At 59.4% G+C, this 14,679-nt stretch overlaps 1 protein-coding gene across 1 annotated transcript in view; it reads left to right on the top strand.

The window, feature by feature from the left end:
- Positions 1-14,679, top strand: part of TRIOBP (TRIO and F-actin binding protein) — a 48,135-nt gene that overhangs the window by 13,877 nt on the left and 19,579 nt on the right. The window contains exons 10-14 of the mRNA XM_012735126.1: positions 1-1,555; positions 5,878-5,992; positions 6,605-7,708; positions 9,565-9,642; positions 11,432-11,569. The exon at positions 1-1,555 is cut by the window's left edge and continues 5 nt beyond it. Coding sequence (XP_012590580.1) covers positions 1-1,555; positions 5,878-5,992; positions 6,605-7,708; positions 9,565-9,642; positions 11,432-11,569 — 2,990 coding nt within the window. The remainder of the gene's footprint in view (positions 1,556-5,877; positions 5,993-6,604; positions 7,709-9,564; positions 9,643-11,431; positions 11,570-14,679) is intronic.

The raw sequence follows: 14,679 nt of genomic DNA, 5'->3' as shown, positions 1-14,679 counted from the left end.
GGGAAAATTCCAGAATATTCTGTGGCCAACGGGACGACCCCAGAGCCCCCTCTCCCAACAGAACCGCCCAAAGGGAAAACCCCCGGACTTCTTGTAGTCAACAGAACCCCAGAACCTCTTCCACCCAACGGGACAAACCTAAAACCTCTGGGACCCCATGGGATAAACTTAGAGCCTCCTGTACCCAACAGGACAACCCTCGCTCTTCCTTCCGACGGGACAGCGCTGGCACCTCCTCCCCTCAGTGCCGCACCCAACACAGCAACCCCGGGACATCATCTCCTCATCGTTCTACTCAACGGAGCACCCCCAGGAACTCCTCTCCCCATCGTACCAACAAAGACATCCCCTGGGCCTCCTTCCCCCTCCGGCCCACCCAGAGTGATGGCCCCCGAACCTCTTCCCCACCTCGGTCCAAGCAAAGTGAGGTTCCTTGGGCGTCCATTGCCCTCCGGCCAACCCAAGGTGACAGAGCTCAGGCCTCATCTCCCACGAGACCAGCCCAGCCCTCCTCCGGCCCTGCCCAGCAAAACTCAGCCTCCCGGGCCACTTCCTCCTCCCATAGCCCAGGCCATCAGAGTGCCTTCCGGACTTCCTCACCTCTGCACCCCACTCTCCGTGGGGTTCCCCAGCTCTGCTCTGAGTCCTCGCAGGCCCCATGTGCTGTGTGCATCGGGCACAGGGATGCCCCCCGAGCCTCTTCCCCTCCACGGTACTTGCAGCATGACCCCTTCCCCTTCTTCCCAGACCCCCATGCGTCAGAGGCTGAGCTGCCCCACCATGACCCTCCCTATATGCCCCCAGCTGTGTGCATTGGGCACCGAGACGCCCCCCGGGCCTCCTCGCCGCCCCGTCACACCCAGTTTGACCCCTTCCCCTTCCTCCCAGACACATCGGATACTGAGAGCCAGTCCCCCCAGCATGACCCGCCTCAGCTCCCCCCACCTGTGTGTATTGGGTACCGTGATGCACCCCGGGCCTCCTCCCCACCACGCCAGGCCCCAGAACCCTCCCTCCTGTTCCAGGAGCTCCCCAGGGCTAGCACTGAGAGCCTTGCTCCCTCCACAGACTCTCTGCACGAGCCCCCCCACATGGCCATCCCAGTGTGCATTGGGCACCGGGATGCACCCTACTTCTCGTCCCCACCGCGCCAGGCCCCCGAGCCCTCCCTCCTGTTCCAGGACCTGCCCAGGGCCAGCACTGAGAGCCTGGCCCCCTCCATCGACTCTCTGCGGGGCTCCACCATGCTGCCCCCTCAGGTGTGCATCGGGCACCGGGATGCACCCCGAGCCTCCTCCCCACCCCGCCACCCGCCGGGTGATCTGGCCTTCCTGGCATCCTCACCTCCACCTGGCAGCTCGGGGGGCTCCCGGGGCTCAGCACCCCCCGGGGAGACCAGGCACAACTTGGAGAGGGAGGAGTACACCGTGCTGGCCGACCTACCCCCGCCCAGGAGGCTGGCCCAGAGGGAGCCAAGGCCCCAGGGCGGCAACGGGGGCCGTACCCGCAGTCCTGGCCGCGTGGAGGTGGAGCGCCTCTTCGGCCAGGAGCGCAGGTGAGCCCAGGCCGGCGCCGGTGGGCTGGGGAGGCGGCTGGGCAGCGGCCAGGAGCAGGGTTCACAGGCTTAGGTTGTCAGACAGGAAGTGCTCAGACCTCGGCGGCCCCAGCCCCTGCCGGCAAGTCGGTCATCTCTGTTTCCACGGAGGAATTGCCAGACCGCTCTTGGGCCTGCCTGGAGGTTAAGAGGCGGGGAGTCTGGGCTCAACCCCGGATCAAGGCCACTCCCCAACCTGTGCGACCTGGGGAAGTGATTTAATGTACAGGAGCCTCAGTTTCCTCATCTGCAAAATGGGGAGCATGTCAGTACATTAACCTAAAGGCGGTGAACCCTTAAACCCTGTGTTTGATCCAAAGTCACAGGCTTATTTCGATTTGCCCTCCTCGCACGAGCAAGACGTCAGAGCCCATGATTCTCTCCCGCCTTAACAAAAGCTCACAGGTCCCCCTGCCTTTCGGGTCCGCCTCTCTCGTATGGCCTGCGCCATGTATCTTAAGTAAGAAAACACATGTTACCTCCCTCGGGCCCGTGACAGCCCTGAACGGCAGGCAGGTGCCCTCGGCCCGGGTCTCTGTCTCGGGCCAGCTGTCCAGCACGGGCTGCCCCACCCAGCAGGACATCTGCTCACAGCCACACAGCCACGGTGGAAGGGGATGCCTTCTCCCTCATCTCCTGCAGCCCCAGCCTCAGCATTTTCAAGGATCAGGCCTGGAAGGCCACTAGTTAGGTGCAAAGAACAACATAAGAAAAGATCTGAAAGTCTCAACACTTTCAGTGGACAATTCAGTGAATTGTAGAAGTTTATGGCACCTCTGGGCCTGGCTCCAGCAACCCCTCATTTCAACTCCTCGTAGTTTGCAGCTTCCCGTGGTCTCTGCGTTACCCCTCAGGCAACGTTTTCTCTTAGATTTGAATCTGCCTGAGAAACTTTAGCTCTTAGTCCTCAAGTTTCCTTTCGTTCCATTTACTGTCCAGGTGACAACCTTGTGGTCTCCAGCATTGATGTAATTCTTTATTTAGCCTTTAAAAATATGTACTTTATTTAGAGTAGTTTGAGGTTCACAGAAAAATTGAGTGGGAAATGCAAAAGGTTCCCTTATATTCTGCTTGGCCCCCCATCCCCACAGTTTCCCCTGTATCAACACCTTCCCCCGCAAGAGTGGTCCGTGTGTGACAAGCCATGAGCCGACATGACCATTAGTTGCTCACCTCGCCTGTGCTCACGGGCTTCCGTTAGGGTCTGCTCCCGGGGCTGTAGCCCCACGGGTTTGGATATGCGTGTCATGACCTGTATCCGCCATTGTAGTGTCTGAGAACTGTTCACTGTCCTAAAAATTCCTTTGTCTTTAGCCTCGTGGTGATCATCATTTTTGGTCTCATAGATTTGCATATCTTGGATGTTGTCTGATAATTCAGCAGGGACTTGAAGGTCTTTAAACCACAGTTACTTCTTTAGGAAAATTTTTAGAGAGATGGAGGGCAGGTTTCTACTTTTGTTAACCATTTAATTGCCTTTTCGCAGTTAAGTCTATTCATTATCTTACTGTCTCTGGCCTATATATATTATATTACCTCTTTATAAGCTTTCCTAAAGTTTAATTGCACAATTAAGTTTCGAGCATCTCAAAAATTGTATGTTTGATGTATACATGTTGGCGAAGTGGATTCTTCCTTTTAACTAAGATTTCATAGCTCTATTGAGTAATGATGTGTTTTTCCTCTTTATGGCACTTTTTTTCCGAGTAGACACACTGCTAAGAATTCATCCTTTGAAGATGATTTTTTAAAACCTTTTTAAGTGGGTGGAAAGGGCAGACGGAAGTGTGTGAGGGAGCTGTAGCTGGGCTCCTGCTCTCTCCTCTCTGTCCACGGAGCATCAGTTCTGTCCATGCATTGTTCTAAGTGAAACTTTTCCTTAAAGGGCTGTCCCGTTAAAGGCTGGGGAATCTTGGCCTGCCAGCTTCATTTTGTTCCCCTAGATGCCTTTGGAATCTCCTGTTTCAGACTCATTTAAGCATTTCTAGTCTCTTGACTTCAAACAGTCTCCGTGGAATCTGCTTGCCATGATGGCCAGAGGCGGATCAGCCTGTGGAGTTTCCAGAGGAAACTTCCTCTGTCTCCCTGGGTGCTGCAGCCAGCCCTCTGGGACATGGGGCCCCCGGGGCCTCTGTTACTCTGCTCAGGATCACCTGGGTCTTTTTTGGGTTCTCTGGGAGCCTTCTTGAGTCTTTTCTCCCATTTCTCAATTCCACATGGGGGAAACGTCTCAGAAGGAAAGATTTTTGAGCAAAGTGCAGTTCTTTTTTCTTTAAAGATTACTTATGCATTCAAGAATTGGGGTACAGGCCAGAGGTATGGGGGGTTAGAGGAGTCATCAGAGACAGAGTGGGCAGCAGAACAGGCGGAGTAACTGAAACACACTGCTGAGGGGAGCAGCGGGGAGACAGGTGAAGTCTGCTGTGCCGTGTGGCACACCTCCCTGGCCAGGGATCGAACTCGTGCTGCAGCGGCTGGGGATGGCTGCACAGTGCTGCGCTCTAAGCCCCTGCGCCACCAGGGAGGGCTCAAGCTGCAGTTTATATGAAAAACAGAGCCCCCAGAGAGCTGGCTCTGCACCACACACTGCACCCCAGCAAGGGCCTGGCCCGTGTGGGGCGTCAGCCCCTTGGTTCTGGGGGAGAGCTCCCTCAGAGGCCTCCGCAACTCCCTTGCTCTAAAATAGATTAAAAAGCTAAATCTCACCAGGCAGTTTTCAAGCATAGGGCCCTCCAGGTGGGAGCTCTGGTCGGGGTGAACTGCTCAGAGCTGCCCCAAACTCCACGGGCTTGAAGGGTCCATTCTGAAGACATTGACAAAAGCCGTGACACAGCACAAGACCTGCCCACCAAGTCTACCCCCACTGCTGCAGCCCCCTACAGCCAGAGTGGGGCCTTCACTCACCCCCTTCAGCCGGCTCAGGGGGCCCAGCGCAGACCTGAGGCTCTTTCTCTGACTTCTCCCACCAGCTTGGTTCTGCCATCAGAGACGGTCTGTCCGTCAAACCTAGTTCACTGGGATCTGCAACTCCGTTGAAATAAATGTGAGGGAGGGGTAGGCAGGGAGAGGGTTGAGAGCTTTCTAGTTTTGCCCCCTAATATCAGTGGGGAGAGATGTGCCCAGATTTTGTCTGATGTTCCTTTCGACAGAGCCATTCCCTTAGATTTAATAGTCATCACCACCCCCCTCTTTTTAAAAAGATTTATTTATTTATGCATACAGAACTGGGGTACAAGCCAGAGGTGCAAGGGCGGCGAGAGGCTTCACCAGAGACAGAGTGGGGAGCAGAACAGGCAGATCGACGAAGCACACTGCTGAGGGGAGCAGCGGGCCGGGCAGGAGAAGTCTGCTGCGCCCTGCGGGTCACCTCCGTGGCGAAGTCACACTGACATGCGGCGCTGCGCTTTAACCCACTGTGCCAGCAGGGAGGGCTCCTGCTCCCCATTTTTTTTAAGATTTATTTATTTGTGCATACAGAACCCTGCTCCCCATTTTTAAGCAATGGGAATGAGAGACTTAAGCTTCAAGGGTCTGTCCATTGGATGTGGCTACAAGGCCTGAAGTCCAGGGTCTTGGGGGTGTCATCTGCGTGGACAGGGCATAGTGGTCTTTCTGGAGCTGTGTGGGAAGAGAATATTTCTTCCTTCTGTCTTGCCAGGAGCGCTTTTATGGACAGCTTGGGGGGCGGGGGGCTAGAGGTCCCAGGTTGGCATCCTATGAGTACTGAGGGGGAAAAGGGAAGCCTAGAAAATCCAGTCTGCCATATAGGCAGGAAGCGGGCAGGAGCGGAAGGGGGCCAGCCCAGGCTGTGTCTCCCGCCCTGCACGTGGGCAGCATGAGGTGAAAGGTGGTGGGTGAGACGCCGGCCGCAGAACCTAGAGTGTTCCATAACCGTGTGCTGCCCTGACTCATGTGCGGTGCCTGGCACACAGTAGGTAAAGACGGGTCTAACCTTTGTCTGGGGGTGAGGGGTAGGCAACTGATGAGAGAGGAGGCTGCCAGGGCAAGGGCATGCCCCCCATCCTGGGTCACCCCCTTTCTCGTTTCATCTTGCCAAGAGCCCCAGGAGGCACGTGCACTAGAATGGTGTTGGCCATCTCCAGTGTTCAGAAAGGGAAACTGAGGCCCCATGAGGATCACTGCACACTCAGTGTCCTTCAATGAGCTTGTGGCGGGTCCCTGCATCTCCCACATGTCCTACTGGGGGTGGGAGTCGAGAGCTGGGAGGTGGGGAGTGGGACAGTCCCAAGGGCCCTCAGAGGGGCGACTGCATTTGCTCATAGGAAGTCCGAGGCACCGGGGGCCTTCCAGGCCCGAGACGAGGGGCGGTCACAGCGGCCCGGCCAAGGTCAGAGCCAGCTTCTCAGAAGACAGTCCAGCCCTGCCCTCAGCAGGGAGGTGAGCACTGCCAGCCTGTCCTGGGCCCCATACCCCGAAGGGGTGAGCCGCCCTTCTCCCCTCCCCAAGCTAGGCAGGGGCCCCAGAAAGGAAGGTCCTGATGGAAGGGTGGGAGGCCGGGGAGGGCGACCTGCCTGCTCCTGTCCCTGAGAGCCAGCAGACTTGAGAAGGCCCAGATTAGTCTTTTGAAGACAGCCCTTCTGTGCCTCATCCACCAGGTGGGACTTTCTACTCAGGAAGCTTCCTGGGAAAGCCGGGGCAGGCAGCCCCTAGGATTCCAAACGGATCTCTTGGGGTGGGGATTTGTATTTGTAAAGAACCTCTTAGAGAACTGGGCCCCCCCCCCAGTGGAGTCTTTGGGGGGCGTGGGGAGTACCTGTCAAAGGGAGCAGCTCTTTGCACTCCTCTTGCTGGGACGGAGGGAGTGGGTGAAGGGAAGAACTGCGGCCCCCAGGGAGGGAATCCACGTGTCCTGCCTGCGTTCCGACCTGCTTTCATCCGGCTGCTGAGGGGACATGGATTGTTCCTCCTGGGGCCTGGGCGAGACCCCAGCTCCAGAGGCCACTCAGATGGAGGCCTGGAGACTCACTCACCTCCTTGCCTCACCCTCAGGTGACCAAGCCCCTGGTGAAGCAGGCAGCACCGACCCGACAGAGCCAAGAAGATCCCCCTCTTTCCAGGAGCCCCGAGCAGCGGCTCCAAGGGTCCTTGCTGCCCGCCAGGACATCAGCCAGGACTCCTGAGAGGCAGCGGCGGACGGAGAAGCCTCTGGAGAGGGGCCGTGCAGGCCCGGGACAGTCCCGGGGAGGACGGCGGGGTCAGGAGGCGCCCCCAGGCCCGGGCGCTCACAGACACCTGGAGAGAAGTGGGAGTAGCGAGGAGCAGGGCCGCGGCCTGGGGGGCTGGCGAGGACTGGAGGAGCCCGGAAGGGAGGCTGCCAGAGCCCCGGAGGGTGCCTGGAGGGGCCTTCCCAAGGAGTCTGAGGAGAGCTGGGGGCAGCTGTGTGGCTCCGTCTGCCAAGGGGGGCAGACAGAGTCCTGGGAAGAGCCCCCCAGTAATAGGCTGCGGGAGTCTCCCCACGGGTCAGCTCCGACGGTGTGGGACAGCCTGCAGGAGCTGTCTCGTCCTCAGCAGCCGCACGGCCCCGCAGAGGACTCCAGTATCCGTCCTGCAGAGCTCTCAAAACCCCTGCGGCCTGAGACAGCCACTGCTGAGGACCAGGGGGCCGAGGGAGCGCGCCCACACCTGCAAGGCCCCCAGAGGCGACCTGAGCTGGACTGGAGGGACCTGGTGACCCTTCTCAGGGCACCCGGAGAAAGCACCCAGGCCTGCACGGAGGAGCAAACGCTTGCCGCCCCGCTCCCGAGGCTGTACTGGGAGGGCCTCCTGGCACTCCTGCAGGCCCAACTGCCCTGCAAGGACCCAGCTGGACACCCGGGTGGCCTGGCCATGGTTCCAGGGCCAGAGCTGGATTCCCCAAACACAAGCGGTGCTTTGGAGCAAGAACGACACCACCAGCCCGAGGACTGGGCCCAGGCCACCCCAGCCAATGGACATGGCCAGTGGCCTCAGGCCTCAGCCCGGCCTCCCAGCCCTGCCTGCACCTCCACCCAGTGGCCAAAGACCAAAGTGACCTCACCTCCGGCTGGTCTGGAGGAGAGAGGCCAGCTGGGAAGCAGGAGCCCTGCAGAGGGCCCCAGCCCGCCAGAATGGAAGGTGAGTCTTCCCTCCAAGGGGCAGCCTGAGCCGGGCGGCGTCCTTACACAGGACTCGCTTCAGCCCCGCACTGCACTAGGGACTCGGGCCTGACTCCCTGCTCACCCAAACCTCCCAACCAGCATGAACATGACCAACCAGCAATTTCCTACGCTTTTACGACGCGCTAAGGCCTGGTCTGAACGCTTGGTGGTTACCCTCCCTCCCTGCTTTGGTCTCCGTGATGCACTTGCATCTCCCTAGCGCAGACACAGAGGTGAAGCCGCTTGCCCTAGAGCGCACAGCCCTCAGGATCGGCCAGGGTGGAGCGCAGGCCTCACAGCACAGACCACACTGAGGCCTCAAGCAAGGCCCGCCCCTGGGCCTTCTCCCAGGTGCCCACGAGTTGCTCCTAGCTGACCTGCCTGGGCCTGCAGCTAATAGGCCAGCGCCCCAGGGGTGCTGCGGGCGTCCCCCCCAGGACTGAGCCTGCGCTGGCCCTGGCTGGTGCCTCCACGGGGAGTGAGGCAGCTGCCAGCATCCCCCTTCAGGAGATGAGAAAACTGAGGCTGAGTCCGTGAGGCATTTGCCGGGGCCCCATGTGGAGAAGCCGTGACAGGAGATTGCAGAGCCGACTCCAAAGCGGAGCTTGAAACCGCCAGGCATGGAGCCCCTGGGCCCACCACATCTGGGGCCCCCCGCATATTTCATCCGAGTGCCCTTAGCTGGCGCAGACACCAGCGGTGCCGGATGAGCCTCAGTTTGCTGTCAGGTTGTTGGGGGGCAGGGGGACCACAGGCAGCTCAGGAGAGCGGAGCGCTGAGTCCCGGTGGACTCGGGTCATGGCTGACCTGGACTGGCGGGAGGAGGGAGGTGAGCGACTCTTCAGCTAGTTTCTCCACGCGAGTGGCAAGGCTCCAGGGGGCGGGGGGGGGATGAGAACATGGTGGGGGCCCAGCCCCCCCCCCCCCCCCGGTGCCGAGCCGGCTGCAGAGCCCCAGCTCACCTCGCTGCCTGTGCACCTGCTGCGCCATGGCCGGGGTGCTCTTCCCGTCCTTCTTCCCCACCAAGTTCAGGTCTTAACTCAGCTGCTCTGTTCTGAGAAACACCCCTGAATCTTCATCTGTTCCCAGGCGGGTGACGTTCCCTTCTGGGCTCGGTGGTCCTGCTCCCCACCACGTGGACACACTCGTCATCTCCCCATGGGAACCCCCCCAGGGGGGAGCTGTGCCCACCCTATCTCTGCCTCCTGCCCTTCCTGGCCCCGGGGCCTGACAAGGAGGAGCTTGCCAGGGGGTGGGTGGGCAGTGACTGGTGGATGCTCGAGTGCATTCCAGAAACAGATGGAGGAGGTGTGGGTCGGATGGGGGCTGATGACCAGCGACTGAGGGGTCAGGTTGTGACAGCGGATGTGTGAGCGCAGGGGCTGGAAATGAATCCTGTGTTGGACAAACGCAAAGTAGATGTTGGATGAGTGATCTCGATGGGTGGATGAACGGCAGGTGGTGATGAGCGCTGGATAGATGAATGTTGCTTAGATGGCTGGATGAACACTTGGTGAATGTTGGGGAGAATATGGATGGGTGGAGGGCGGGAGCTGTCACACGGAGGGACGAATGTTGCGGAGTACGGGTGATGCGTTGAGATGACTGTTGGATGGACGGATGGGGGTTGGGTGGCTTGAGGATGGACACATGGTGTAGGCTGCACGGATGATGAATAAGTAGGAGATGGATGTCCACGTGGGGCAGTGGCTGGATGGATAACCGGAATCTGCTGCGGGTGGAGGAAGGGATAAGGACTGGGTGAGAGGAAGGTGAATCGAAGAATGCACCCTGGGGAGTACTTCGGACTAAGCTGCGCTCTCTCGTCTGCAGTTCCAATCAGAGGAGCCTGAGGAGTCAGAACCAAGTGGAGCCCAGGACTCACTGACCGAGCAGAAGCTGGCAGACTCGGTAGCTGGTCGCGGGTGTGGGCGTGTAGGGATGGGGAGGGCAGGGAAGTCAGGGCGGAGGTGGGTGGAAGTCAAGTAAGCTCTGGGATGCCCAGGCCAAGGTGTGTCTCCCATGGGGTCATCTCCCATGGAGGGGGGGGTGGCACGGAGAGGAGATGGGGGAGGGGCTGAGAAGAGGCCTCTGCAGGAGCTGGGCAGAAGAGCCCTCTCTGGCTTAGGGGTCTGGTGGGGAGTGGTCTGCGGGTCAGAAGCCCAGGGCTTTACGTTTAAGTTGCTAGCCTACCCTGGAAAGGTCACTGCCCTTCCTTGGGCAAAGGGCAATTTAAAAGGGAAGATCTTTGGTTCTGAAGGGCTGGCCAGGCTGGGAGAAGAGGTAGGGCTTCCAGGAGTGGGAAGCCAAGAGTGATGAGGCGGTGGCGCAGACGCTGGACTCGGAGAGAGGTGTGCGGCCCACTGAGGCCGCCCGAGGCCTGGCGTCAGCTGGAGCGCCGCGCTCTGCCCCACCCGTCCCAAGCCCTGCCAAACAGACTGTTCTCATCACCCTCAGCCTCCAGAGAGGTGAGGTCAGAGCGAGGCCCGGGGCGTGGGCGGAGGCTGGCTGTTTGGGGCTGTGCTGCCTCCTCCAGCCAGGTGTGTGTGGGGGCACCTGGCAGCCTGGAGCCCTGACATCTGTCCCGGTTGGCATAGTCAGAGTGGGGGGTTCTGCCCAGTCCCTCCTGGGAGGCATGGGAGTCACCCAGGGCGCACAGGTCATGGGCGGCTGGACTCAAACTGGAGCCCGTGTTCAGGAACCCCCAGTGCTCTCTGACCCCACCCCCGGCTCTGGGCTGGTACTCCAGCACCTGGCACGGCAGCCATGCCTCAGAGAGCCGGTGGGGACAGTTGCCCAAGGCACTTCCAGTTCTCATGGGTGCTCCAGCAAGTCTGCTCTTCCTCTTTCTGGGGCATTTCTTCATACTTCCTGGAGGCAGACTCTTGCAAACAAAGAGGAAATAGCAATACAGGGGACCCCTTCTGGTCCCCGCAAGATGGGCCCGCCCTAGCAGCACAGAAAAGCCCCATTCTGCCCTCCTCCGAGTCACGCCCCGGCTGCCTGGACTGGACAGATTGATCATGGCCCCTTCACTCATTCGCGCACGTGGTGAGTTCTGTGCACCTGGGTGCCAGCCAGTTAGAACTGAGCGCCAGCTTGGAGCATGGGGGTCCAGTGGTCAGGGCCGGGGTGTCCTCCAGGACTGCACTTCGATCTTCCTGTTCCCTGTCCGGAGAATCTCTGCATTCGGCAGACCGGGCACGGGCTGCCTCTCCCAGTGAGCTGCTCCATCACACGGGCCAAGCCTCTGCCTCACTGGGCCTCAGTTTCTCCAGTAAGCATGACTCCAAAGGGGGTACATCTGGGGGCTGGTTGTAGCATCTGTGAGGTTGTTACCAAGGGAACGAGGAGCCCAGAGATTCCACACCCTGCGCTATTTCAAGAGACACTAGATGTATGTAACCTCTTGATGTTACCTTGAACCTAAAGCAGAATTGTCTGAAAACCCTAACTGGGGTGAACACACAGCTGAGGTCTGCACAGCCGCTGCCCCACCAGGGGGTGACCCCAAGGTGCTGAGCCCAGGGACCCTGGCAACCCAACCCCGTGTAGCGTGAAGGAGTCAACAAGCTCTTGGGAGAGGAGAAAGACGGGCACCCTGGCCTTGGCGTGGACGGCAGTTGGCCGGGAGACTGCAGTCAGGGGCTCCCCAATCCTCTAGAGGGACCTGGGAGCCAACCTGGACCCTGTTCGACAGGCAGACAACAGGCCGGCGGAGGGCAAGGCTGGGAGGCCGCTCAAGGGCCGACTGGTGAGCTCGTGGCGGATGCCCGGGGACCGTCCCACGCTGTTCAATCCGCTCCTGCTGTCTCTGGGGGTCCTCAATTGGCAAAGGGTAGGCTGGCTTCAGCAGCGGGGCTGGGTGGGGGCTGGCTAGGGGAGGATGGGTAACAAGTGGGAGGGGAGAGGGTGGCTGGTGTTAGCTAAAGAAGAGAGTGTGGCTGGAAGGGAGGGTTGAGGGCCCCCCACAGAAAGGAGAGATGAGAGAGGGCCCCAAGCACCCTTGACTTCTGGAGTGGGCAGGAATGCCTGCCTCCAGGGTGGGCCAGCCTGGACAGGGCCAGGGCTGTTTTCAGAGTGAGGGGTGACTGAATAATCTGCACAGTTGAAAGCTCCCATCAGCAAGAGGCCCAGGGGAGCCAGTTGGGGGGAGGGGTCAGGAAGGGAGGGCTGGAGGGGCTCTGGGATTGCAAAGTGTGTCTCAGAGCTGGGCCTGGGCCAGTAGCATAAACATCTGGCATTACGTAACTCATCCCCTGCCCAGAGAGAGCTGTAAACACTCAGGCCTCTGGTTGGGGTTTCCTCCAGGGCAGAGAGGGGAGGCGCTGTGACCCCTCCCTCCCGCCCTCCTGCCCCCTTCACAGCCAGAGGGATGGGCCTGGCCTTCTGCAGGGCCACAGGCTGGCTCGCTATGCTCTGTCCAGCACGAGGCTGGCCCGGTTAGGAGGGAGGCTCAGGTTGGTGTATGGCTGGCCCACGGCTGGCCCAAGGCTGAAGCTGGGGTTCAGAGGGGCCAGCCTCCTTCTCAGATGGAAGAACAGCTGCAGCCACATCTCTCCAACTGGGAAAAGCCTCTGGGATCAGGCTGGGGTGGGTCTCCAGTACACTTCACAATTTCCTTCCCTGGTGTTAAGGCTAAGGGTTATCAGGCAAACACTGAGGATATGGGTAGGGCGCTACCTTAAAATCGTGGGCGGGGATTACCTTATCAGACTAACTAAAGGTCACCAACACACAGCAGGTCTGACAGGAGCAGGGCAGGTAAGTCCCAGGCAGAGAAGGGCCAGAAAAATAGGGAAAGAGCTCTGGAATAACGCCAGCGTGGCTCATGGGCACGGCCGGGTGCTGTGCGTGCGCCTGGCTGTGTTTAATCCTCGCAGCAGGCCGCCCAGGCGCAGCTCAGTGGACATCTCACAGGAGGAAGTGAAGCTTGTAGGTCTCACTGGGCAGAGCTGAGCTCCCAGCCATGCTCTGGCTGCACTCAGAGCCCCACGCCCCTGCACCCTGGGCTCCCGGCCCTCACGAAGCCTGCAGAGTCTGCATGAGTCAGGCAGACCGGCAACTGAGGCTGATCACTTGGGAATGAGGAAATTGGGGGCTCGGGGGCCAAAACACCAGCAGAACCTACCAGCCCTTAGAGCAGCTGCAGATACTTCTCAGTCGGATGGTGAAATCAGTCCAGGGTCAAGCCAGGAAGCCTGGGCTTGAGCCGTCTCTGCCCCTCACTCTGGGGACTTTGGGCCTCGGTCTCCATCTCCTTCTCTCTTCTCTGAGCGTTACCTTGTAATCTTCCGAAGTGTGACCCTTTGGGACCCCAGGGTTTGGCGGCTCTGTGGAATCCCTTACTCCTGGTCCCCTGGGCTCCTGGCAGTAGGCATTCCTCCCCTACTGTTTGCTAAGTAGTTAGCCCCCAGCCCTTTGCTGGCCTCTGACAGAGACAAAGAACACTCCATCCCTGCCCACATAAGCTCACAATTCGAGAGCCCCTGTCAAACAGCCGCTCAGGATGCCCTGTGGCCCTTGTGGGCCATGTGCTGAGGATGCAGGGACCCTGGCAAGGAGGCTTCACCCTGGGCTGGGAGCGCTTTGCCAGCCTTTGCATTGAGAGCTGAGGGGGAGGGGAAATTTTGCAGTCAAACATTTGGAGGGAGCGAAGGTGAGGCAGGGAAAGGGAAAGCAGAGGCTTGAGAGCGAGGGGGCAGAGAGCACAGGAAGGCAAGTGTTCCCACCACGCAGAGAACAGCCTGAGAACAGCCTGTGCCGTCAGGGAGGACAAAGGACGTGGCCTGTTCTGGGATCCCCGGTCGTCCAGCACTGCATATGCCTTGCATGTGAAATGTGTGCATCATGGTGTTGGACGGCAGGCCAGGGCCAGGGAGGATGGGGCAGACAGCCTGGAGGAGTCTGAGCGGCGCATGGTCTGATCACTGGGCTGGGGAAACCAGAAGGGGAGCCCCAGAGGCCAGGAGACCAGCATGTCTGGAAGATGGACGCAGCCTTGACTTCATGCCACAGGGTGAAGGTGAGACTTCCCAGTGGAAGTGCTGGAAAGTTCTTCAGCACCCTGGGCCTTCACTTCTTATCCAGGTAATAGGAAATACCATTGTACTTATGATAGCAAAAACTCTGAACCCCAATCAAGAGGGCAGAATAGTTCAAATGGCACATACTCCAAACTCACCTGCCCCTTACCTAAGGAGAGTGAGTTAAGGCAAAGGGGCGTTTAGGTGTTTCCCACGCACTCCTGGGGACTACCCATTGGGAACGGTAGTACCCCACTTTACAGGTTAAATTGAGACAGAGAGGGAAGGTAACTTGCTGATGGTGACAGTGGGTTTGAATCGCTCTGCTGCATGCGTTTAGCTCCATTCTGCCAAGGTCCCTCGCAGCTGAGCTCCTGTAGGCAAAGTCCCTTAGAACTCCCAAGCTTTCTGGAAATGAGACAGCACCAAAGGAGGTGGTTAAGTCGGGACCCCTACGTGAAGAGGGGGCATTTGGGGGAGACCCTACCATTCCAGAATTCTTGTGCATTGATTCTGTGCCAGAAATCTCACCTCTTCTGTGACCTTGGGCAGGTTGGCTCACTTCTGAATCTCCGTGTCCTCGTTATTAAATTGGGTTAAGGACACCTCCCTGCCAGGTGTCTGGTGAGAACAAAAGTCGATGACACAGGTAAAGAGCGGGGCTCGATGGGTGAGTCCAGCTGAAAAGCTATTCCGGGGTGCTCCACCCGCGTCTCCTGCTGACCAAGGCATCGAGCCCTAGCGCACACATCACTCCGTCCCGCGGCGGGGGCCGGCGCGAGAAGCCGGAGCCCAGGCGACGACAGGACCACACCCAGCTGTCCCCGCTCCGGACTCTGGCTCCAGGATCTGTGCGTCAACGGAGTCACCTGTGCGCTGGGCCTTTCCTTCCTCCGGGCTCGAGGCCGCCCCGCCCCTTTCT

The sequence above is a fragment of the Condylura cristata genome, unplaced genomic scaffold, assembly GCF_000260355.1.
Source record: "Condylura cristata isolate star-nosed mole 26May11 unplaced genomic scaffold, ConCri1.0 scaffold00004, whole genome shotgun sequence".
NCBI lineage: Eukaryota > Metazoa > Chordata > Mammalia > Eulipotyphla > Talpidae > Condylura > Condylura cristata.
Note: the sequence above shows the minus strand (reverse complement) of the source record. Positions and strands in the feature narration are given on the sequence as shown.